Here is a 26,537-nt window from a genome sequence, read left to right as displayed (position 1 = left end):
TAGCAGAACGCAGATTTTGGATTACGAAGGCGTCCCTTTCAGATGCAACCGATGTCACCAAGTGGGTCACCTGTTCAAGGACTGTCCATTGAACAATAGTCAGGAAGGATCTCCAAAATCTACACCAGCAGTTTCCAGTGGAGTCCCCCCAATCATCCCTCGTCCACCCCAAAGCAGTGCGGGACCTCAAGGTGTATCAGAGAAATCGGACCTGCACAAGACAGCCCCGCCTTCGCCTCCGCTGACTAGGGCTCGGGCAGCAGCAGCGGCCGCGCAAGTGTCGGGTATCTCTCCTATCCTTCTCTCTAACTCATCTGAAATCTCTTATGCACATGTAAATTCTATTGCATGCTCCATGGCTCAGTGTATTATTCCCCCTCCCCCTCCGACGACATCCACTGCTCCGCCCTCATTGCCCCTTTCATCTCCGCCCCCCTCGCCATCATCATCTCGAACGACCCCATCCCATTCATACTCCCTTCGACCCCGATCCACACATCTGGAAGTCACTGAATCCCTTTCCGGGTTGGGTATTTTCCCTCTTGGCCCTGGTTTCCTTTCTACCTGGGGTCGCAAATCGTATCTTAACAAAGCCATTAGGCATGCTGGCGCGGAAGTGGCAGCTGGGCGCCAAGCCACTATCGATGGGGTCCTTAGAGCATCAAAGCCCCCTAAGAATGGCCCCCCATGAAGTGCCTCTCCTTCAACTGCAGGGGCCTGGCTAGTTCCCCAAAAAAGCTAGCCCTCAAACGACTTTTTGAGGTCGAATTGCCTGATATCATTCTCCTCCAAGAAACCCTTGGATCTGCAGAGTCTACTACTCGATCCCTCTCCTCCATGGGGGCCAGATGGAACTTCCTAGCTACTGATGCCATGGGCAGATCGGGTGGACTGGCGTTAGGATACAATCCCAACTCTATCAGACTGGACTCCTCTTGGGGGGGTCATGGTTACCTGGGAGTAGACATATTCTCTATTGACCTTGGCCTCTCCCTTCGTATTGTCAACATATATGGGCCCTGTCAACAGAGGGAAAATTTCTGGAGACATCTTCTCAGCTGTAACCTATTGACACTTGATCACATCATCTTAGGAGGAGACCTGAACTTCTCCCTGGGATTCAGTGAGTCATGGGGTTCATCGGCCCAAGTTGATCCCATCACTGATTTCATGAGGCGTTTATTGGATCAGCATGACTTCATTGATATCCCTATGCAGAAGCCCCTTCCTACGTGGAGAAATAGAAGGGTAGGATCGGCTGCACTGGCACGCAGGCTGGATAGATTCCTGCTGAAGGGCCCTCTGATTCAACGGTTGCACTCATATAAACAGTGGGTGAGCAATGGGGGTATCTCTGACCACTCCCCTATCGTTATGGAAATCCTGGGACCGCATCAGAAACCAAAATCTCCTTTTAATTTCAATCACTTGTGGCTTCAGGACCCGAGCTTCTCAAATCTGATCACCGAATTCTGGAGAGCACACCCCATCGACCGAGAATCCTCGATGGCAAGGGGATTCATTAAAAACCTCACTGGGCTCAAGCATATAGTGATCAATTGGGCAAAAGAGAAGAAGACTAGAGAAGATGTGCAGCTTAATAAAGTGGAAGAAGAATTGAATGCTCTTCTGGACGAGCGAAATCTGGGGTTCATAACACAGGAAGACAAGGCTCGTCTGGTGGAACTGGAAAACCAGAAGAACAATATTCTAAAGGGTAGGGAGGAATCTATCAGACTTCGCAGTAGAGCAACTTGGCTTAAAGCCGGAGACGAGAATACTAGATTCTTCCACAACTTTGCCAAAGGAAGGAAAGTGGCAAATACCATTTGGAACCTTCCCCTTCCTGATGGGGGACTAGCGGATTCCTTTAACAAGCTCTCAAATCTGGGTACTACACACTTCAGAGGTTTATACAAGAGCCCTGCAGGTACAAATCTGGCGGAAATCATCAATGTGGCCACACATTTCCCTAGATTCATTGATGAGGAGGATTCTGAAGGTCTTGAAGCACCAATCACTATGGCAAAATTGGAAAGTACTCTCAAATGGTTTCAAAAGGAAAAGAGCCCTGGACCGGATGGCTGGACTATAGAGTTCTACATTGCCTTCTTTGATCTCCTGGGAGGAGATATACTAAAGGTGGTTGAGGAAAGTAGGATCTCGGGTAGTCTCTACAATGCTATTAATTCCACATTCATTGCCCTCATTCCTAAAACAGACACCCCATCCTCCTTTGATGACTTCCGCCCCATATCCCTCTGCAATGTTCTCTATAAGATCATCTCTAAGATCATTGCCAATAGGATCAAGCCTATCCTGTCTAGACATATCTCCCCACAACAATTTGCATTTCTGGAAAATAGGCAGATCCATGAAGCCATTGGTTCAGCCCAAGAAGCGATACACTCCATTTGGACTAAACACCTCAATTGTATTCTGCTGAAGATAGACCTATCCAAGGCATTTGACCGAGTCAGCTGGCTATATATTAAGATGATCCTTATTCATATCGGCTTCCCCCCTGCCCTAATCAATTGGATCATGGCATGCATCACCTCTCCCACCTTCAGTATCTTGATCAATGGATCCGCCTCACACTTCTTTCACTCTGAAAGAGGGCTGTGACAGGGTTGTCCTCTCTCGCCACTACTCTTTCTACTGGTCATAGAAGCTCTAAGCCAGCTTATCATCACTGCAAAAAGGGAGGGGACTATCAGAGGCCTCAAAATCACGGATGAATGTTTCCTCACACATCTACTATTTGTAGATGATGTCTTAATTCTACTGGATGGCAGCATACAGGACACATCTTCCTTCACTCGCATCCTAGGTCTCTTCTCAAAAGCTACGGGTATGGAAGTAAACAGATCGAAGTCCACTATCACCATGGTTGGAACCTCAGCCAACGAATCCCACATGGCTAGACAGGCTTTTCCTTTTACCACCCAGCCTTTGGACAGAGGCCTTAAATATCTGGGATATTGGCTAAAGCCGACATGTCAAAAGATTGTTGATTGGGTATGGCTAGTAACAAAGATAGAAAAAAGGCTAGCATGCTGGAGCCACAGATATCTATCCAGGGCTGGGAGATTAACCCTGATTAAATCCGTACTTGAAGCCACTCCGGTATTCTAGATGGCACTGGCTTGGATACCTCGGAATATTCTGGAAAAACTACAGCAACTATGCAATAGATATTTATGGGCTGGCAACCAAGACAAGCGTATCTTTGCCTGGATTGGCTGGAACAAGATTGCCTTACCAAAGAAATGGGGAGGATGGGGGTTGAAGGAGCTCCCTATCTTTGCAAAAGCTCTAGCAGGGAAAATGGGCTGGGCTCTTCTGACGACCCAAAGTTTATGGACCAGAATCACTTTCCATAAATACATTTGGCCCCTCAGCATCATCGACTGGGTTAGGCTCCCAGAGTGGAATAAAATTGGCATTTCATCTATCTGGAAGGCCCTATTACACTCGCTGCCTCTCATCAGAGATAACCTGGTTTGGCGTATCAGAGAAGGGAACAGCGCAAGGATTGGACTTGACCCTTGGACGGGAAGCGGTGGAAGGCATATACTTCCACATGATCTGGTGGCATACCTCTCAGCACAAAATATCAAGGTTATCTCACAGATTGCGGATCATGACCATTCGGACATCTTCCATCAAGCATGGAAATCCGCGCACCAACTAAACCTCCCTAGAAGATGGCATGCAGCCTGGGAAGAATACAGAGAAGCCTTGATCGAATCACACATTCGAATTATAGAGGGCCCGGATGAACTAGTATGGAACCAGACAGATCACGGTATATACACCCCCAAGGAAGGTTACATACAGCTTATCGCTCACAAAAAACCTGAGGACAATGCTAGTTGGTGGCAGAGTATCTGGAAGCATTCCGCATCACCCCGATCTAAGCTTTTCAATTGGTGCATATTGCGGAATAAAATTCCCACCGGAGAACAGCTCATGAAAAGGGCACAGCATGGTCCTACATGGTGCGTTCTATGCAAAGAGGATTCGGAATCAACAGACCACATATTTCTGAAATGTCGTTCGACTCTGAACCTTTGGAAAAACCTCAAGCCCTTCATAAATTACTCTGGTGATTGGGTCGGAACTAACCTCATCAACGCATGGACAGAATGGGAAAAGAAAAACAAAGGCTCTAAAAATATCAATCTCCCCATCATTGTTAACTGGTCCATCTGGAAAACAAGAAACAGCGCGATATTTGAGAACAAGCCGATTCACTGGCCATTGCTTGAGGCCGGTATTATATCTGCCCTGAGGGAACTTCCTGACCCGCCTCCTCCTTCATCTCGTCAACCTGCTCCACCCCCTCCCATCGATCCAAGTATACCTTGGGCATATTTCGATGGAGCTGCTAACTTGCAAAGCTGCGGAGGCGGCATCATCCTATATGTATCAGAGCATCATCAATTCAGAATCAAGGCCGGTCTGGGTGTCGGTACCAATAACTTTGCAGAACTCATCACTCTTCGCCACTTACTTCACTTTGCACTGAGGCACCACTGCACTAGCATCAATATATTTGGGGATTCTCAGATCATCATTAATTGGATTAATGGCACAGCTACATGTCACATGCACTCTCTCAGCATTATTTTACATGAAGCTCTTGCTCTCAAATCAGCATTTAACAATATTACTGTCTCTCACATCTACAGGGAACATAACAAAGGTGCCGACAAATTATCCAAGGAGGCAGCGCTGATGGACAAAGGCATTTGGGAGATTACTGAGATCAAAGACCAGCAGGAACAAAAAATTTCCACCGTCCGTATATAGACCCGGGATACCCAACCTCGGGTCATCTAACAGCATAAAAGGAACCGCTTATATATGACAGCAGTATATATATAGATTTATACTGAAATTTTTGAAAATATTTTTGGCTTGATATATGACGAACAGGCTACTGTAAACAGCACAGACAGCTTACCCTGCGTGGTAATGCAAATTAACAGCACAAACTGTCAATATTTTGTAAAAAGCAGATACATTCTCATGTAATTTTTGCTTATTAAAGAAAATATTTATGGATTTTTCCAGACGAAAAAAAAATGCTACATAACGATGAAATTCAGCATATTATTTGATGATCATTTATTATATTGAGCATAGGGGTATCTATACTGAAAATATACGAAATGTGGCCCGCCGATGTGAGTTGAAAGTTGGAGCCTTTAGGGAAAGTGGAATATTTCTGATCAAGGTGGCAAGGTGGTGCAAGGAAGGATATTGGAGTCTCCTTCAGGTTGGATCCTGACAACTCTTTAGGGTGGAAGGGTGGTCCTAGGGTAGGTCAAAGCCTACATAGGGTGTTGTAGCATCCTTCATGTGGGAGCCTGTAAACCACGGCATTGGATGTCCTTCCAGTTGGAGCTAGTAAACTAGGGTGTTGGAGCATCCTTTCAGTTGTAGGTGGAGAATCTTGAAATTTGGAGCTTTCTATTGATGTAATCTTGAAAATACATATATTAAGAAGCTTTCAGTGGTTTTTCTCTCAGAAGGGTTTCCACCAAAAAAATTGGTGTCTACTGTCTTTGATATTGCGCATTATTGAATGGTGTTGTTTATTGTTCATGTGATATTGATTTATGTTGATAAATCGTTAATAATAATTAGTGCTCTGTGAAGTTTAAAATACTAATTGAAGAGAAATATTGATTCACCCCCCTCTTCGTATTTCCAACAATGATTTGACTAGGTTTATTTGAGCTAATGCATAACCAAATTTTGACCTTTGACTAGCTACTGCATGTCAAAATTCGGCTCCTTGACCAGTATTGCCCAGTGAGCAAAATGTTGATTCTCTCTCTTTTGACTTGATTTGACTAAGCACTGAATGTGGTCAATGGTTTGATATTTTGACTAGAAGAATCAGATGTACAAATTGATTGAATTGAACAATTTCTCATAAGGAAATATTATCGGGTTTTCACTCTTGTGGGTTTTCGTCCTAAGAAAAATTTGATGTCTCATGTGTCATTGTTTCACTGTGATCTCTAATGCTCTACTAATATTGATGGTTGAAATTTTGTAAGTGTAGATACTTGGTAATTTGTATTCTATAAGAAGTTAAAATGTATCATTGGAGTAGTTATCAAATAGAAAATTGTTCTAGTCTCCTTGCAACTAGAATATCAACATGGTATTAGAGCTCCGGTGAAGAAAAGAGAAATTGAGAGGAGTCCCTATCCTACACTTAAGAATATTGATCATCTACAATTGAGACAACCCTGAAGATGGAGTCAATTATTTTTTTCGTAGAAGCCCTACTACATTTCAAAAATAAGCTTTGTACTTTCTTGGAAGGCTGAGCTATCTAACCGAATGTCTCCGAAAAATGATCAAAGGCCTGTTATGAAAGAAGTTGTTGTTTGCAATATTTGTCAATATCTCTAGTGAAAAATGCATTTATCTCTTATGTTATTTGAGATCAAAATCCTGAGAAGAAGGCTAAAGCTTCCTCATTCTAATAGAAAATGGATATGCCCATACAATGAAAAATATAAGTTCGAATAATTGATGTATTTAAGGCATGTTTCTCATTACAAGAAAAGGACCAAAGTTCCCTCATCAAGCTTGAAAGATCAACTCGAATAATTCTAGTTTTAAGCCTTGACTTGTCAACAAGATAATGAAGTTAGAATTAGAATGTTGTTTCTTTATTCAAGCCGAGTTTAAATGCCATAGTGCTATAATACTTCAGGAGAGACCAAGGGTCTTAGGAACAATAATAGAAGGCCAAATCAATTACCAAGCTTTTTTGTGATTGTGCCACAAATTATTTGAAGAATGTTGTAATATATATCATAGTTTGCAAGGAGATCAAGGGTTTGATTGTGCTTAATAAGGATAAAAAAAATGAGAATATTAAAGTGTTCTGGATATATTATAATAGCCCTCTGAAAGGAAGAAGTTGCATCCATTAATGAACATCTCTATGTTGAAAGTCCTTGATCTCCTCAAGACCAAATCACAATAAGTCTGATGATGTGGAAATTTTTGTCATGTTAGAGGAGGCCAAAAAAGGGCTCAAAATAAATCTAAAGAAGAAGGATCTTAGAAGGGGTGCAAATTTTGATTGGGCTTGTGAAAAGTATTCTAATCTATGGTAATATTAAAGCTATGACAAGGGACAATAAATGTCAACCTAAGAAACTTAGCCGAACTTATTTATCTCACTATGAAAGATCGAAAGGTTTTGGCTTACTAAAACTCTGTTGGAAGGACAAATTCTAGAAGAAGTCTAATATATGTCACTTATGCATACAATCTACCAAGTTTGTTGGTGATCAGACTATGTATTTTGACCTTATAAAGGAGCATCTCTCCCTCTCTCTCAGAGTTGATGAAATCGAAGTCATTTCATTTGATCCTTGGGTTGAAAAGGTATGTTGGATGTCCTCTTGAAATGCAAGGTATGTATCGTTATCTTCTTCATTCAAAGTTTTTCTTGATAGTATACTTAGACTTCAATAGCCTTGTCAATAAAGGCCAAGTATAAATTCTATATCAATCTCTTGTTTGATAAAGAAAGGGATGATCTCAGTATTCCTTGAAGAATGAAAAGACATTATTTTTTTTCAAGTCACCCATGTATTATACAATGAACCAGAGGTGTTCGAGTGATGATCTAGACATTAAAATGATTATTAATTCTATGACAAAGATATGATTTGATGCCCTCATCAGCCACAAAGGAATTAGCTATGTAGGGCCTTCTTCTACAAGTTCAATGATAAGATGCACAAGAGATCAGGAGAATTAAATTCATCTTAATATTTTTTAAAAGGGGATAATTATAGTTCGAATTCTAGCATCACAAAGTCACAAGAGAAAAAAGTAACTTATGGTGTAACTTATCTATGCCCTTCTGAAGCAGGACAATCATTATTTTGAAGCTACATATTTTTGATATCTTGCAATGACAAGTAAAAGTACTAGAAGATATGGAAAAGTGTTTAAATATTGAAATATAAATCATATTTTGAAAATATGAAATAGGGATGATCATCCCTAAACCTAGTCTTTGAGATCACTTAAAGAAGGCACATCTTGTTGAAGCTAGTTCATTGAACATGACGAAAGATAGGTTGAGTCCCTCTTCAAGATTAGAATAATTAGAAAGCAAAATTACTTGGACCAAGGATGAGTTTCATCTCACGTGTATAGTGCATGATGATTCTAGGGTTTTGAAATTTGAATACAAAAATTGAAAATCAAATATTTGAAGACCCTTGTAAACAACAAGGCTTGGATGAGTAAAACCATAGGGTTTAGGGACAAAACCCTAGGATTGGTTGTTTCCGCTGAAAAAGGAAACCCCAGCCCCTATGAGGAAGAAATGACATCATAATGATGATGTGGACAATGTTGATTTGCAAGTTGGATGCATGAAAGCTAAAGATCAAGAGGGAGAAGACATGTTCTCAAAAGATAAGTATTTTATATGTTTATTATTACTATTGTTGTTATTATTTTACTATTAGTCTCTTGTCCTTATATATCTTGCTTGGTCATATTTTCTCTTCCATGGATTCCTAGTAAGGATTGCAAGTACATAATGAAGATTGGCAAGGTTGTGGCATTAGATGAAGAATGGAAGAACAAAGTAAAAGTGTGTGGAAAGAAGACTTGCGTTAAGAGATATTATATGAGTTCTAGATGTAGAGGGAGCAAACATATAAGTAAGATTGAAGTATGCCTTGATCTATGTCGAAAAGAATTCTATGGTGACTTCCAAGATGAATATGGCAAGAAGTACAAATTGAAGGATTATGAAGACACATTTTCTCCTACAATTAGATCTAGTATTTCACTTGCTTCTATTGCATGCTGGAAACTACATCAAATGGATGTTAAAACTACTTTTCTTAATGGAATCATTGAAGAGGAAGTATATTTTGAACAACCTCAAGGCTTTGAGATACATAATAGAAAGACACATGTTTGTTAATTGAATAAATCCTTGTGTGGGATTAAGTAGGCTCCTCGTGAATGGTACTCTCAAACAAATAGCTATTTGTCGAGTATTGGTTTCACAAAGAGTGATGTTGATCCAAATTTGTACTTCAAAGTTGTTAAAGGTGAGCCCTTGATTTTGCTAGTGTTTGTCGATAACCTATTTCTAACAAGGGCTGAGAATATCATTGTCCAATGTAAGAGGGAGTTGATTTATGAATTTGAGATGAAGGATATTGGTCTAATGCATTACTACCTAAGATTAGAAGTGTGGCAAACGCTTGGTGAAATCTTTGTCGAGATCCTTAAGAAATTTGGTATGATAAACTACAAGTTCATGGACACTCCCCTCATGACAAATTTGAAGAAGCTGCGAGACTTTGATTTTGACTTGGTTGAGCCCTGACATTTGCATTAGATTGTAGTGAAACATATATTGAGATATTTACATGGCAACCTTTATTATGCATTGAGATATGTCTTGAATAGTGAATTGCAGTTGCATGGATTTATAGATATTGCTTAGTTTGGATGCACTAAAGAAAGGAATAACACTTTTGGATTCTATTTTAGCTTGGGCTCTGCTATGATATCATGGACAAGCAAGAAGTAGACCTTTGTTTCTATTAGTATGGCTAATTCTAAGTATATAGTTGCATGTTCAGCCCGTTGTGAAGCAATTTGGCTTTGAAAGTTGTTCATTGGTTTGTTTAATCATGGATTCGAATTGATCGTGGTATATTGTGACAATCAATGTTGTGTAAAACTTTCTGTGAATCCAGTTTTTCATGACAAGTTGAAGCACATTGAGATCAAGTATCACTTTATCAAGGATGTTATCCAAACAAGAGGTGTGAGACACATTTACATTTCTATTGTTGAGCAAGTTGCTCATGTTATGACAAAGCACCTATCCCATATGAAGTTGGATTGCTTCTGTGAGAAGCCTAGAATGTCTGAGAATACCTCTTGGAAAGAGAGAGCATTGATTATATAACATCATGAGAATGACAATCTTCCTTGGGTTTCACTGAGAAACCGTGATTTATGGTTGGGAAGATTGTTTTGGTTACTCCCTTAGGTCATTGAGTTTGACTGGGAAGCTATTATGGTTGGGGAGGTTGGTTCTAAGGCCTGGAGTGCTCCCTTAGGTCATTGTGTTTGACTGAGAGACTATATAGTCGAGGGAGTTTGATATTGAGATATAGATTCCTCCCTTAGCTCATGGATCGAGAGAACTTTGTTTATGGTCGGGGAGATGGATCCTATGTACTCTCTTAGGACATTGGGTTTGACAGGGAGACCATTGGTATGGTCGAACAATTTGATCTTGATTACTCCCTTGAGTCATTTTGACAGTGATGGACCCGCCAAAATTCAAGGGGATCTCCCCAGTAAGAAGTTCCAACTATATCGTAGACCATTTGGAGTATCAGTCTCAGCAGTGGGTGGTAATGTAGTGCCTTAACCGTGGTAGTGCGCAGAGATAAGTATGAAGACTTTGGTCGGAAGAAAGTGTGTGACCTTGCAACGAGTCAAGTGAGATGCATGGGGGTTCTAACACACGAAGGGTAAAGAAAGTGTATCCCTTAGAAGCCTGTAATAGTACGAAGCCTTAAAGGAACACACGAACGAAATGACATCACACGCTAAAATGCGGAATTTTCCACAAAAAAAAAGTGACGAGTTAATCCAACAACACGCCTTCAACCAGATTCATAAAATTGCATACAAAATAATTCATAAGCCAATGCATAAGTTAAACAACATACAACACACGAACGAAATGACATCACACACTAAAATGTGGAATTTTCCACAAAAAAAAGTGACGAGTTAATCCAACAACACGCCTTCAACCAGATTCATAAAATTGCATACAAAATAATTCATAAGCCAATGCATAAGTTAAACAACATACATTGCTAAAGCAACCAGAATATTCAAACTATAATAACAACATATGCATGAAAATGTTTTGGCTCAGTTATTATTATTATAAGTGAAAGTTTCATACATACATACACCATTGACAACCATTAGCCCAAATAGTGTAACATTACAGTCAAGAAAACTTGCTCCTCCAAAGAAGTATACTCACTCCACGTTGTGGAGAAGCCAAGGCTCATCACAATACTCCCAAGCCTTTTCTAAGCTTAAACCTAGCCAGAAGCTTGGCTCCCCAAAAGCCCCCTCTATGATTTATGAGGTTCTATTTATAAAAAAGGGTGGGGTGATCCTTGACATTCCCCTTTGTGACTCTTTGACTACCCTCATGACTCTTCAATTTCCTTTACAAATAACTCATTACATTACATAGTGATTCTTCACATTCCACTAATGACACTTAGAATTTCACTTACAACATATTTACAAATAATATATATTTTCCACATGTACCCATGTGAGACAAAATAGGTTAGAGACAGCCTAACAAGATGAAACATTGACTCAGAAGTTTGGGGAAAGACCAACTCAGAAACCTCCACTTGATGACTCTCTGTGACGTACTGATACCAAGCTTGGTACTATGCTATGGTGTCCCCATACTACTCAACGGTCTCTTTCTGATAGCGGACTCTTGCCTCCATAGCTTCTGGGTATATGGTCTTGGAACCCTTGTCCAACTCATCCTGAAGCATGTGCAACATGGTCTTGACTACAGCAAGACCACCAATGTACTTTTGCATGTTTTCTGCGCTCAGCTCCAAGTCATCGTTGGTGGCCTCTCACCTTAGCTACTCCATGTACATGTCGATCTCTAGTCAAACTTGGTTCTTCTCCTTAGCTTCGGTGAGGGAACCGATTGACGAGATCCTATGCATTCTCACCATGACATCAAAACTCTTGTACAACCGTTCATATGAAGCTTGTATGCTACTGACAAACAGGGTGAGTTGCTCATAGTTTTGGATCTGCATCCAGATCTTTTCTTTATCTAGCTCTGCCTACAGCTTCATCATCTTCAGCAAGTGAAGCGGGGCTCTCTTGTATCTCATTTTCCATTCTTGCACATGGGCGATAATAGCGTGTATGTCCCTGAGAGTTTGGACAATCTTTCTATTAGGCCAATGGAAACCAAATAGATGGAAAAACGCCTTATGCACGGTGACAAATCCATCAAAGATTTTTCGCATGGTGGCTTCAAGAGTTTATACTTCAACAAGTATCGCTTTCCTAATCTATGTCATTGTGGATCCTATGAATTGCTCTGCTTTCTGCCTGGTCGCTTGCAAGTTCTTTGCCATCTGTTCATTTTTTGCTAATAGGAACTTGACATTCGAGCTCGTGGCTCCTGCATAAGCCATAGTGCATCGGCCATGGTGACTATATTCTTTATGAAATCTAACGCTATCACCCTTTCCTTCATAAATGCAAGTAACGTGTGATCATCCGAGAAATTCTTTCTCCGCGCTTGTACAATCTTCTAATGTAACTCATCAAATGATAGATTTTACACATACATCATCGGATCATCATCAAGGAGTACAGCCTCTCCTTGCTCGCTCAGAACTGGTTCTGACACTAGAGGTGGTCGAGACTAAGAGGTTAACTCGGGTGCTCTCGGCATGAGGTCAATTTCTTCATTTCATGGAACCTTCTCTAACTCCATGTTTGTATTCTTAATCAACTGCTCAATCCGCTGAGCCATTTCCTGATCTTGCATTTGTTCATTGTCTACCTCAGTTGTTGGTTGTTCTGACTCCCCAACCTGTGTGGCCTTTGCTTTCTTTGTCATTATGCCTTGCGTTTATTCTTCCTCCTATTTCTGCTTTTCTTATCTTTCTCTTGTTCTCAGCTCTTGTTCCTCCTTCAGCTTCTTCTTCGTCTCCTGCAACTTCAGTTCTACTACCTACAAGCTCTGCTTTTTCTATTCCTCTGCTCTGTTGTTAATTTCCTCTGCTTCCCTTTGCTTACGTTGCTAAAGTTTCCCCCATGAAGATTGAATAAACTTTTATTTTTCATCTTTGTTCTCCTTGTATTATGTCAATAACTTCCTCTTTCTGTGATCTTGTACTAAATTGTTGTCTTATGCTATTATTGTTGGACTTGCTACCATGTTAGTGTTGACTCCTTTTCTATGGACAGCTGAGTGTCTACATATATTGACAAGTTAACTAGCACTTGCTCAAATGCTTCCCTAGTACTACTTCCAGTGTTCTTTCTCGAAGAAGCTCTCTTTGGTGCCATGGTACAATTACTACTAAAGAGAAGTGTTTCACAAGTGTGATACCTGTTGGACATAAAAGGACACTTATGGAAAGCAAACATTATCTCTTACAAATATAACTTCACAGAATGATCAAACAACAATCAGGGCATCTAATGAGAGGTATTGCGCAATTTTGACCAACAGGGGTGATTGATTGACTGTGGGAATTGCGCACTGTGCAGTCCCAGCAGTCAGTGTGAAATCTTGATGCTTGGAACTGCGCAATGCGTAGTTCAATCTCAGGAAGAGACTGGGAGAGACTGTGCATTGCATAGTCTCAGTGATCAAGCTGGGAGACTGGCTCCTGGAACTACCAGTGCACAGTTGGAGCCAAGCCAGGACAGCGTTTGTGCAATTCCAGAAGCCAAGGCAGAGGCCTTGAACTGCTAGATTGCATAGTGCATGCAAGTGAATGTGAGATCTGGGCAAGGGGAGCCCAAATCTACCCAATGGGAGTGTGCAATCAAGCAGATCTAAAGGATGGTGTGTTTTTGAGTGCATATTTGATTGAGTGATGATGCATGCAAGTAAAACAACTTCATGGATCAATCAAACAAAAGGAGAACGAAGCATGTGGAGAGAGTCATCGCAACGACAATCGTTAGTGCAAAAACAAGGTAATGCATGCGAAACTTGGGAAAGGCAATGAAAAACTTGAAACAACACTTCTAAAAGCTAAAATAAGTTAAAATTTAGGAGGGGGGCTCCAAAACAAAGCATAGGTAAAATTTTGGAGGGTGGTTGTAGCCTCTATAACATTAGCGACACACTAGTAGAACTCCATATCTGTTGGGTCCCTATAATACTAGTGATTACTCCATTACTATTGTAGTTATACCCCTTATTAATATTTTTGTGCCCCTATTGCCCCCATATTGTTATTACTATGCCCCATAGAATCCCTCTATTGTTATTTTTGTGGCTTTATATTATTATTGTTAGGTCGGCTGGATTATATTGTGAATCCTTAGACTCCTATATACAGAAAGGAGGTTTTGTCATTTGAATCATCAAAGAATTGTTCATTTATTTAATGTAAAGGAGGTTTCCCCCTCGAAGAGGCTGAATTCTAAGGCGTTGATCTATCTTTTCTATCTTTTCTTGAGCTACTTTCATAACATTTGGTTTCAGAGCTTTGGATTCTAGGGTTTCGCTGCTCCAAACAGGTCATCGTAGCATTTTCGCTATAACTTTTTTTTTGTGACATTTCAAAAGTTTCAAAAAAAAACAATTTGAGAAGAAATCGCGCTAAACCTCAGGTCCGAATTTCAAAGCTTTTTGCGCTATATTTGCGGAGATATGATCTGAGGAAGTTTGTCTTTTTGCAGACTCCTGAATTACATTCCAAACAGGTGACCTGGGGAAAATTGTCATAACTTTCTCTCTAGGGATTGGATTGAAATTTCGTAAGAAGGTGCAGAAGGAGGACGGACTGTAGTTTCTTGTATGCATTTTTTAGATCCAAAGGTCGAAACAGTGACTCGTGGCACGTCGTACAAGTTCTCTCTATTGAACTAGTCTATAATCAAGTCACTGTGGGATATTTCGCATACCTCTGCCTTGGAGAATCCAATTTGGGTCAGACTTGTGGCATTGGAAATAGGACACAGAGGGTTACTGCAGGTCACAAATTTATAACTAGATGATCAGAAAGTACAGAGAACATCAGAGGCAATATCGAGCTCCTACAAAGTGAAAAAAGGTGTCTAGATTTTCTTAAATTTTTGCTTAAGCTTGGTTTGAAAATTTATTTTGAAGGAATTCAAAGGGCATAATATAGCATTATTATCGGTAATTGATTCCCCGAGGAAAGAAAATGCAAACACCTAGTAAGGAACCTGAAAGCTCTAGCATGACTCATGAAGAAGAAGAAGAAATGCTATATGATATATCAAAATTACAAGAACAAGTACAACAAGTGTCACTTGCACAAAAAGAAACAGAATCTAAGATGGATGGTTTAAGGAAAGATGTAGAAGCTAATATGGATGGTTTAAAGAAAGGTGTAGAAGTTAATATGGATGGCATGGAATCTAAGGTGAATGGCATGGACGCTAAAATTGATGGCATGGATGATAAAATGGAAGAATTGAAGATAAATATGAATAAGTTGCTACAAGAAATGGTTACTAAGGGTGAAAGGGTACTAAAGGAAACTCATGATGAGAACAAAAGAAATGTTAATCATGATTCCATAGACTCTAATGTTGGATCAAAGACTCACCATATCCCAAAAATTGATATGAGGAAGTTTGATGGCAAGGATCCCGCCACATGGATATTACAGATGGAGCAATTCTTCGATCTCAATAATGTGCAAAACACACAAAAGGTACGTATGGCAACTTTATATTTGGAACCAAATCAGTTTGTATGGTATCAATGGCTTTGCTCTCGTAAACAATTTATCACTTGGGCAATTTTTATGGAAGAATTGATAGCACATTATGAGGATACAAAAAGCAACACTTTTTTTAGCCAATTGATAAGTCTCAAACAAAAGGGTTCAATAATGGAGCACATTGAGGAGTTCCAAAAATTGAACATAAGGGTAAAAGATATTCCAGAGGAGCATAGGATTGATGTGTTCATAGGGTCTTTAAAGGATAATATCCAACATGATGTTCGCCTTTGGGAACCTGATTCATTAGAGAAGGCATTCAGGTTAGCAAGAAAAATGGAAAGCAAAATTATGGCAACCAGGAAGCATACCACTCACAACTATAAAGACGGAAGTGTTGTTGCCCCTAGTATTCCACAACCTATAAGGTTGAAACCACAAAAATTGGAAGAAAAAAGAGCAAAAGGGCTTTGTTACAGTTGTGATAGCAAATACACTAAAGGTCATAAGTGTGCTGAGAAGAAATTATTCTACATAGATTGTGAAGAGGAAGAAGAAAAGGAGCAAGAAAGGTCAAAAGAAGAGGATATACTCCAGGAACAAAGCCTAGATGAAGAACAAATAAATCCGACCATATCTTGTAATGCATTGGTGGGAATTACCACTCCTCAAACCATCAAGATAGAAGGACAAATCAAGAAGAAAAAGGTAATAGTGTTGATTGATTCGGGAAGCACCCACAATTTTATTCATTATGAGGTAGCAAACGAATTGAATTTCTTCCTATATCCAGCACCAGAGTGTCAAGTGATGATTGCAAATGGAGGAACAATAAATTGCTCTGGAAAGTGCCATAATATCAAGCTATCCATGGGAGAATATGTATTGACTAGCCCAATGCTTTCCATTCCAATGGGAGGTGCTGATGTTGTACTAGGAGTCCAATGGCTACAATCCTTGGGTACAATAGCTTTTAATTTTCAAGAACTTTTCATCAAATTTTCTATGGAATGAAAGGAAGTTGAATTAATGGGTATTGCAGGGAAACTAGGAAAGATAATCAGCTTTAGTGGTATGACCAAGCTTCTAAAAAAGGAGCAAAGAGGTGTAATTGCACAATTATGTTCGCTAGATGTTTCCACATCGGAATCATCTATTTCTCCAGATCTCCAAAAAGTCTTGGACAATCATTCCAAGGTATTTGAGACTCCCAAAGGTCTCCCACCTATGCATGATCATGATCATGCTATTCATCTGATTCCAGGAAGTGTTCCTCCAAACATCAGGCCGTACAGATATCCCTATGTCCAAAAGAGTGAAATTGAACGTATGGTTGCAGAAATGCTAGAGGCTGGTATAATTCAACCGAGTCAAAGTTCTTTCTCTGCTCCAGTAGTATTGGTGCACAAGAAGGATGGATCATGGCGCATGTGTCCGGATTATAGGGAGCTCAACAAGCTCACTATTAAAGATAAGTTCCCCATTCCTGTCATTGATGAATTACTGGATGAATTGCATGGATCAATTTACTTCACCAAGTTGGATCTTCGTTCAGGATATCATCAAATTAGAATGAAGATTGAAGACATTCCGAAAACAGTATTTAGAACTCATGAGGGTCATTATGAATTTTTGGTCATGCCTTTTGGCCTTACCAATGCACCTTCAACATTTCAAGGTTTGATGAATTCAATTTTCAAACCATTCCTTAGAAAATTTGTGTTAGTATTTTTTGATGATATACTAATCTACAGCAAGTCTTGGAAGGATCATGTTGAACATGTTGACAGGGTGCTACAACTATTGGAGGAGAAACAATTATATGCAAAAAGATCCAAATGTTTCTTTGGAGTCCAGGAGGTGGAATATCTGGGTCATATTGTATCTCATGAAGGAGTTAAGGTAGAGCCTAGCAAAATTAAAGCCATTAAGGAATGGAAAATCCACACATCCATAAAGCATCTGCGAGGATTTCTCGGGTTGACAGGGTATTATCGCAAGTTTGTTAAGAATTATGGAAGAATAGCAGCACCTCTAACAACATTATTGAAGAAATATGCATTTTCATGGACTCCAGAAGCAACAAAGGCCTTTGAACATCTTAAAGAGGCAATGTGCCAAGCACCGGTCTTAGCTACACCGGACTTCACAAAAACCTTTATTGTGGAATGTGATGCTTCAGGAAATGGAATTGGTGCTGTTCTAATGCAATATGAAAGACCCATTGCTTTTGAAAGTCGTCCAATCAAGGGAAAGTTTTTAATCAAAGCTATTTATGAGAAGGAAATGTTGGCAATACTCCATGCACTTAAGAAATGGCGACCCTACCTAATGGGAAGACACTTCAAGGTAAAAACGGATCATGATAGCCTTAAATACTTTTTAGAACAAATATTATCCTCTGAAGAGCAACAAAAGTGGGTCACAAAGATGTTGGGTTATGACTTTGAAATCATCTACAAAAAAGGGAAGCAAAATGTGGTGGCAGATGCACTCTCAAGAAAGGATGAGGATGTGGAAGCATTGTTGTGCGCCATTTCTATTATCCAACCAGATTGGATAAACGAAGCAAGGGAGGAATGGAAGAATGACGAAGAAGTGTGGGCACTTATTCTAAAGTTACAACAAGATTCCAGTACATCTGATACATTTAGCTGGCAAAATGATTCGTTATGGTACAAAGATCGCTTATACCTCTCTAATAATTCCCAGATAAAACAAAAAAATCTCACGGAATTGCACACTTCTCCCTTAGGAGGGCACTCAGGATTTTTAAAAACTTACCACAGGGTTAAGAAGGAATTTTTTGGGATGGCCTTAAATCAGATATTCAAAAGTTTGTGGCGGAATGTTTGGTTTGCCAACAAAATAAAGTTGAAACAATTAAGACACCGGGTATATTACAACCTTTATCCATTCCAAGCCAACGTTGGGAGGAGGTTTCAATGGATTTTATCACAGGTTTACCCAAGTCTGAGGGAAAGAGTGTCATCATGGTGGTAGTTGACAGACTTAACAAGTATGCACATTTTTGTGCATTATCATATCCATTTAAAGCCAGTACAGTTTCTACTACATTTATGGAAACAATTCAAAAGCTACATGGAAACCCAAAGATTATTGTAAGTGACAGAGATCCCATTTTCACTGGAAATTTTTGGACAAAATTATTTTCTTGTCTTGGTAATCAGTTAGCTCATAGCTCATCTTATCATCCTCAATCTGATGGGAAAACTGAGATAGTAAACAAATGTTTGGAAGGATATCTTCGTTGCTTTGTATCTGATAAACAGAAACAATGGGTCAAATGGTTACCTCTGGCTGAATGGTGGTATAACACTTCCTTCCATACAGCAACAAAAATGACCCCATTTATGGCACTTTATGGGTATCAACCACCATCCATCACATCATATTTAAGAGAAAATTCTAAGGTTCAGGCAGTGGAACATCACATCGAACATCAACAACAAGTCCTCCAACTCTTAAAGGATAACCTCGTGTTGGCACAGAATAGAATGAAACAACAGGCAGATCAACATCGCAATGAAAGAAGTTTTGATGTAGGTGATTGGGTATTCCTACGGCTACAATCATATAAGCAAATTTCCTTCAAGCAAGCTAAGAAGGATAATAAATTATCACCAAAGTATTATGGTCCGTACAAGGTGTTGCAAAAGATTGGTACTATGGCATACAAATTGGAGCTTCCTGCAGCTTCTCGATTGCACCCAGTTTTCCATGTTTCATGTTTAAATAAGGTTATAGGCGACAAGCTCCTAGTTCAAACAATATTGCCAGAACTTGACGAGGAAGGAAAAATTATATTGGAACTGGAAGCAGTCACAGAAACAAGAACTCGATAGCTACGAAATCGATCAATTTCAGAGTATCTTATCAAGTGGAATAACTTATCCACTGAAGATTCCACATGGGAGGATGAGAATTTTATGCAAAATTATCCAAAGATACTCAAGCGTTGAGGACAACACCTTTTTGAAGGAGAGGGGCATGTTGGGTCCCTATAATACTAGTGATTACCCCATTACTATTGTAGTTATACCCCTTATTAATATTGTTGTGCCCCTATTGCCCCCATATTGTTATTACTGTGCCCCATAGAATCCCTCTATTATTATTTTTGTGGCTTTATATTATTATTGTTAGGTTGGTTGGATTATATTGTGACTCCTTAGACTCCTATATATAGAAAGGAGGTTTTGTCATTTGAACCATCAAAGAATTGTCCATTTATTTAATGTAAAGGAGGTTTCCCCCTCGAAGAGGCTGAATTCTAAGGCGTTGATCTATCTTTTCTATCTTTTCTTGAGCTGGTTTCATAATAATATCTCTATATGGACCTTGTCTCTTGTAAAGTGATTCTAACTCTTCTGGAAGAATTGTTTGATTCTTTGATCATCATGACTTATTCACTAGCTTGAGTTAAATATATAGTCCCTACCATTCTCTTTATCGGAAACACACAAACCAAGCCAAGTCAACTGAGTTGTTTCAATTGGGGATGAGGGGTATATTGATGCACAAGTAATATAGACTGTCATTGTTTTAGTTTCATCTCTGGTGTTTCTCCACTGCCAGCAAACCCGAAAAGTACCCCGATAGAGTCACTTCATGAACATAAGGATTGATCCACTGCAAGTGACCCTGGACAGTACCCCGACAGAGTTACTTGCTTCACCTCTCTGCACAGGAAGTCTTTCTCTTATTTTTCCTCTATTTTATTTTTTTCATTGTTTATTTTCAAAGAACTGTGCATAGGCACTTATTTATTTCATGAGGCGGAAGAGGAATCCCGACTTATTGAGAGTAGAAGAGGTTGTCCCTTGAGAAAAGTATGTTTATATATACCTCTGACATACTTGTTAAGGTTTTCCCCCTCACCTTACTCTACTTGACTGAGGTCGACAATGGTTAACTGAATATAGAAAACCAACTAGAGTAAATGGTACTAGTTAAAAGTGAAAGCATTGTGATTTTACCAAGACTCACTCTAAAAGGAACGTATTTTCCATCAGGGTATCATCTACTAAAGAAATACAAAATATTCATAAAGAGAGGGAATAGGTAGATAACCAAATGTTGATAGTTGTACAAGTCCTCTTGTATTTCACCTTGCATGTCTCGAGAAGCCAAACATGGTTTCATGGGAAAACTAATCCTAAGGGTACATAAAACAAACAAACAAACAAAGGAAAGAAAACAAAACCAAGCAAGCAAACACTACTCCTACTCGTAAGCTAAGCAAAGCATGGGCCAACTCACGTGAAGTGATATTTCCAATGCAGCCACCAGCGCATTGGTTGACCCATGTAGGTGATGGCATGGACAACAAGAAAGATATTCAAGCAAACCAATAAAAATAAATAAAACAATGCAAACCAAAACATCTCATTTTTTAATGCGTCTACAGAAAAGAAATGATCGAAAGCACATGAAAGGAATCCTGCAGACGTATCATGGTGTTGTGTTACATTGCACGTGGACGACAAGGATGTACACTCTTTCGAACATGAAAAACGAGTAAACATGAAGAAGGAAGAAAATTTCCATTTCGCAACAGTGCTTGCTACATATGACTCCTCCAATGCATGAGTGATAGGATCGTGTGATTCTGGTGGAGGATGTGGAAACTGTAAACTAGATTTATTTTCAATGTGAACATGAGAGTGACGAGGAGGCATGAGGAGATTCAACAGATTTTTGATCAGCAATGGAACTTACCTCAAGGCTACGAGAACCTGACATAACCATCAGCTCGTGTTGAAGTGCCTCGATAGCTTGAGGGGTTTCCACTTCATCAAAAGATGGATCATCAAAGATTAGTGGCTTAGAAAGATGATTAGTAGGTGAATTAGAAACGTGATCACATGAATGAGTGAAAAGATCACAACAACGACGATCAGAAAATTCAAGATAGACATCAACATCCTCATGATCTGATAAATCATACAAAGGGGTTGATGAGAAACAAAAAATTTCACCCTCTGAATTTCCAGAAATTACAGATGAGAGTTCAAGTGGATTCGGGAAGAAATAATTTTCTTCTCTGCAATCAAATAACAGACTGGCATCCTATGAATTCTGTGAATAATATGAAATGGAAACATTCAGGGATAAATTTTCACAAGAAAAATCAGAAATGGCATAATCGCAAAAGATGTCAGGATAAAGCGGATGAGTTGCGAACAAAAGGAGGTCATCCTTCACCACAACTTCTTGTTCAGATTCCCACACATACTCATAAAAAATGATAGTGTGGGTTGGTTGCCCAACACCAACTCCATCCATAACTTGATCCTCGTGAACATCACATGTGGAATCTGGAACAGATGAACACAACACACTAAAATTTGGAGGATCAAAGGGACGAGTGGATGGAGGTTGAGGGGATAAGACCATGTGACAACCATCAGGCTTGCAGTCCAAATATGCGCAAAAATCCAGAGCATGTGGGGAGTGAGGAGGTGACAGTTCAACAGCTAGGTTCGCAACTTCTCCCACCTCGTCCTGCGGAGCTAGAGTTGTTTGATCAGAAGAGGACGGAGGGTCAATTGTGACAGCAACCTTGTCCTTCTCAGATTTAGAAGCTTTAACACCGAGGTATGTTGGGATGGTTTCAAAAGATTCTAACTCGTGTATTTTCCGAGATGTGAAAAAGATACTGAAATCTTTCAGTCATAAATTTCCAGTCAACTTCATCTTTTGGAAATTCAAAACAGTAATGGCGGAAGCGTTCATAAAAGTGTGCAATAGATTTGTCAAGTGTTTTTCGTAATTTTAAAATTTTGTGATTAAGTGCGTTACGATCATAAAAGAAGAAAGAACAACCTAACTCTTTGAACTTGTGGTTGAAAGAGTGTATAGAGGATATGGGAAATATGATACACTATTGCTTAACGCGCCCTTCGAACATGTAAGCAAACAACCCATAGGCAATATCGTTTAAGGGGACTTCATTCCTATCACGAAAACCCAAAAAGGAAATTTTGTGAGTTAACAAGGATGTTTCGTTTTCACCATCATATTTAAATCGTGACAAGTCATCTATGACATACGTCGACACATCAAAATCACGAGCGTGAGAAAAACATGTCGGGGTGGAGATTGTGATGTAATTCATGAGTGATGTGTAGAGATTCAAAACAGACTTTGAGGGCTTGGCTTGTCATATGGTCCTCCTTCTAGCACCAGAAATGTTGACAGTGTTGGACCCGCCAACATTCAAGGTGATCTCCCCGGTAAGAAGTCTCAACTAGATCTCATACCATTTGGAGTAGGAGTCCCAGCAGTGGGTGGTAATGTAGTGCCTTGACAACAGTAGCGCGCAAAGATAAGTATGATGATTTTGATCATAAGCAAGAGTGTGACCTCGCAGCGAGTCAAGTGTCAAGTGAGATGCATGGGGGTTCTAACACACAGAGGGGAAAGGAAGTGTGCTCCTTAGAAGCCTATAAAAGGAATTTTTGTCAAGAATACCTGCTCCTCCAAAGAAGTATAATCGCTCTATGTTGTGGAGAAGTTAAAGCTCGTCACAATACTCCCAAGCCTTCTCTAAGCCTAACCCTAGCCAAAATTTTGGCTCCCCAAAAACCTCCTCTATGAGTTATGAGGTTCTATTTATAACAAAGTATGGGGTGACCCTTGACATTCCCCTTTGTGACTCTTTGACTACCCTCATGACTCTTCAACTCCCTTTACAAATAACTCATTACACTATATAGTGATTGTTCACATTCGACTAATGACACTTGGAATTTCACTTACAACATATTTACAAATAATATACATTTTCAACATGTACCCATGTGAGACAAAATAGGCTAGAGACGGCCTAACAAGATAAAGCACTATGACTACTTGATAGTGTCTTTCTGATAGTAGACCCTTGCCTCCATAGCTTCTGGGTATATGGTCTTGGAACCCTTGTCCAACTCATCCTGAAGCATGCAAAACATGGTCTTGACTACAGAAGGACCACCAATGTACTTCTGCATGTTTTTCGCACTCAGCTCCAAGTCATTGTTAATGGCATCTCGCCTTAGCTACTCCATGTACCGGTCGATCTCTAGACGGACTTGGTTCTTCTACTTAGCTTCAGTGACGGAACAGATTGACAAGATCTTATGCATTCTCACCATGACATCCAAACACTTGTACAACCGTGCATATGAAGCTTGTATTCTACTGTCGAACGGGGCAAGCTACTCATAATTTTGGATATGCATCTCGATATTTTCTTTGTCTAGATCTACCTGCGGCTTCATCATCTTGGGAAAGTGAAGTGGGGCTCCCTTGTATATCATTGTCCATTCTTTCACATGGGCGATAGCAGCGTGTATGTCCCTGAGAGTTTGGAATATCTTTCTGCTCTGTCGCTGGAAAAGAAATAGATGGAAAATCGTCATATGCATGGTGACAAATCCGTCATAGTGTTTCTGCATGGTGGCCTCAAGAGTTTATACTTCAGAAAGTATCGCTTTCCTCATGTCTATCATTGCGGATCTTGCATATTGTTCTGCCTTCTGCCTAGCCGCTTGCAAATTCTTTGCCATTTGTTCATTCTCTGCTACAACAACTTGACATTCGAGCTCATGGCTCCTGCATAATCCATAGTGGCATGGGCCATAGCAACTGGATGCTTTCTGACATCTGACATTATCACTCTTTCCTTCATAAATGCAGGTGCCGCATGATCATCTGGGAAAAGTTTTCTCCGCGCCTGTACAATTTTCTATTGTAACCCATCAAATGATATATTGTACACATCCATCACCGGATCATCATCAAGGAGTACAGCCTCTCCTTTCTCGGTACTGGTTCTGACACTGGAGGTGGCGGAGACTGAGAGGTGGCCTTGTGTGTTCTCGACATGAGGTCAGTGTCTTGATTATGTGGCTCCCGCTATAACTCCTTGCCAGTCTGCTCAATCTGTTGATCCATTTCCCAATCCTGCATCTGTTTACTATCTACCTCAGTTGCTAGCTGTTATGACTCCTCAACCTGTGTGGGCGTTGTTTGTTCTATCATTGCGCCTTGCCTTTCTTCTTCCTCCTATTTTTTCTTTTCTTCTCTTTCTCTTCTTCTCAACTCTTGTTCCTCCTTCAGCTTCTTCTCTGTCTCCTGCAACTTCAGTTTTGTTACCTACAAGTTCTGATTTTTCTCTTTCTCCACTCTGTTATCGGTGTTCTCTGCTTCCCTTTGCTTTCGCTGCCAAATTTGTCTGCATGAAGATTGAATACACTTTTACCCTTCAACTTCGTTCTCCCTGTATTATGTCAGCGACTTCCTCTTTCTGTGATCTTGTACTAGATTGTTGCCTTCTGCTACTGCTGCTAGACTTGTTGCCATGTTAGTGTTGACTCATTTTCTATGGACAGCTAAGTGTCCGCATATCTTGGCAAGTTAACTGGCACTTGCTCAACTACTTCCCCAGTATTGCTTCCAGTGTTCTTTCTTGAAGCATCTCTCTTTGGTGCCATGGTACAATAACTACTGGAGATAAGTGCTTCACGAGTGTGGTACCTGTGATACAGAAAGGACACTCATGGAAAGCAAACATTAGCTCTTACAAGTATAACTTCACAGCATGATCAAGCAGCAATCAAGGCACCTAATGAGAGGGATTGTGCAATTTTGACCAATAGGGGTGACTCACTGACTGTGGGAACTCCGCACTGTGCATTCCCAACAGTCAGTGTGATAGCGTGATGCCTGGAACTGCGCAATGGGAAGTTCAGTCTGGGGCAGAGCCTGGGAGACTGTGCATTGCGCAATCTCAGTGACCAAGCTGGGAGACTAGCTCCTGGAACTGCGCAATGCGTAGTTGGAGCTAAGCCAAGACAGCCTCTGCGCATTTCCAAAAGCCAAGGCAGAGGCCTTGAGCTACCAAATATGGCCATATCTGCCTAAGGGGAGTATGCAATAAAGCAAATATGAAGGATGGTGTGATGTTGAGTACAAATCTGATTGAGTGATGATGCATGCAAATAAAACAAGTGCAAGGATCAATCAAACAGAAGGAGAACGAAGCATGTGGAGAGGGTCACCGCAACGATGACCAGTAGTGCAAAAACAGGTTAACCCACTTTTGTTGATGTGTATATAATGTTCTTCTTTATTAGATTGACAGGGATTTCATGAACCTACAAGGCTTTAAACCCTCGCTAATGCATGCGACACTTGGGAAAAGGCAATGCAAAAGTTGAAAAAACGCTTCTACAAGCTAAAACAAGTTAAAACACCAGCAATCGCTCAACAAAACAAGTGAAACGGCACTCTCACCAGCTAAACAAGCAAAAAGCAACATAAATTGCGGCAAAAGACAATAAAATCAAAACTCACCCAGAAAAGTGACAACGATGCTCCGAAGGTTCCTTGATCTCCTTAGGCATGCTAGAGCTTGATGATCGAGGATACAAATGAGCTCTAGAGGCATTTATTACATCGAATTGAGCAAAATTGAAATTCATGGCGCGCATGCCTGAGATTAAGGACAAAAGCGACACCTAGCGGAAACTTCTAAAGATAGCATTGTGCCACCTTCGGAAAACTAATAATAGATCCCTACATCCTAGGGATATTTTTTTCTTTTTAGGGAAAATTTGTCATGCATTTCCCGGAGAGATTGTGCAGTTATGGGAAGGACTATGCAACCCTCTAGCTTATGCATTGAGCAACCTCTGAGCAGAATGACTTCTGCCCAATTTCTAGGCTGAGTGACTTTGGGCTACCTCTCATGCTCTGCGCAGTTTCCCAGCTGAAGGTTGGCTGTCAGCTAGCTCTACACAATTCTAGAGCCTAAGGCTCACCGCTGGCTTGGACTGCGCAATTCCCGAGAGCTTCCCTAGAGAAAGGTTGGTTGCCCTCAAGGATTGCGCAGTTCACTAAGGCAAGCCTAGAACCAGGTTGAAACCAAGTCAAGAGATCGGCTTATGGATTAGATAGTAAAGGAAGTAAGAAAAC

General features: G+C 40.2%; 1 protein-coding gene across 1 annotated transcript; it reads left to right on the top strand.

Moving 5' to 3' along the window:
* The first annotated feature begins 687 nt into the window (after positions 1 to 687).
* Positions 688 to 4,818, top strand: LOC149195579 (uncharacterized). Its single transcript, XM_089407963.1, has 2 exons — positions 688 to 2,142; positions 3,139 to 4,818. Exons 1-2 carry the CDS (start codon positions 688 to 690, stop codon positions 4,816 to 4,818), a joined length of 3,135 nt encoding a protein of 1,044 aa, XP_089264089.1.
* Positions 4,819 to 26,537: the final 21,719 nt, after the last annotated feature.

Source organism: Pinus tabuliformis, chromosome 2_2 (assembly GCF_031772625.1).
Source record: "Pinus tabuliformis cultivar Carrire ecotype Pingquan chromosome 2_2, CPIR1, whole genome shotgun sequence".
NCBI classification, from domain to species: Eukaryota; Viridiplantae; Streptophyta; class Pinopsida; order Pinales; family Pinaceae; genus Pinus; species Pinus tabuliformis.
Note: the sequence above shows the minus strand (reverse complement) of the source record. Positions and strands in the feature narration are given on the sequence as shown.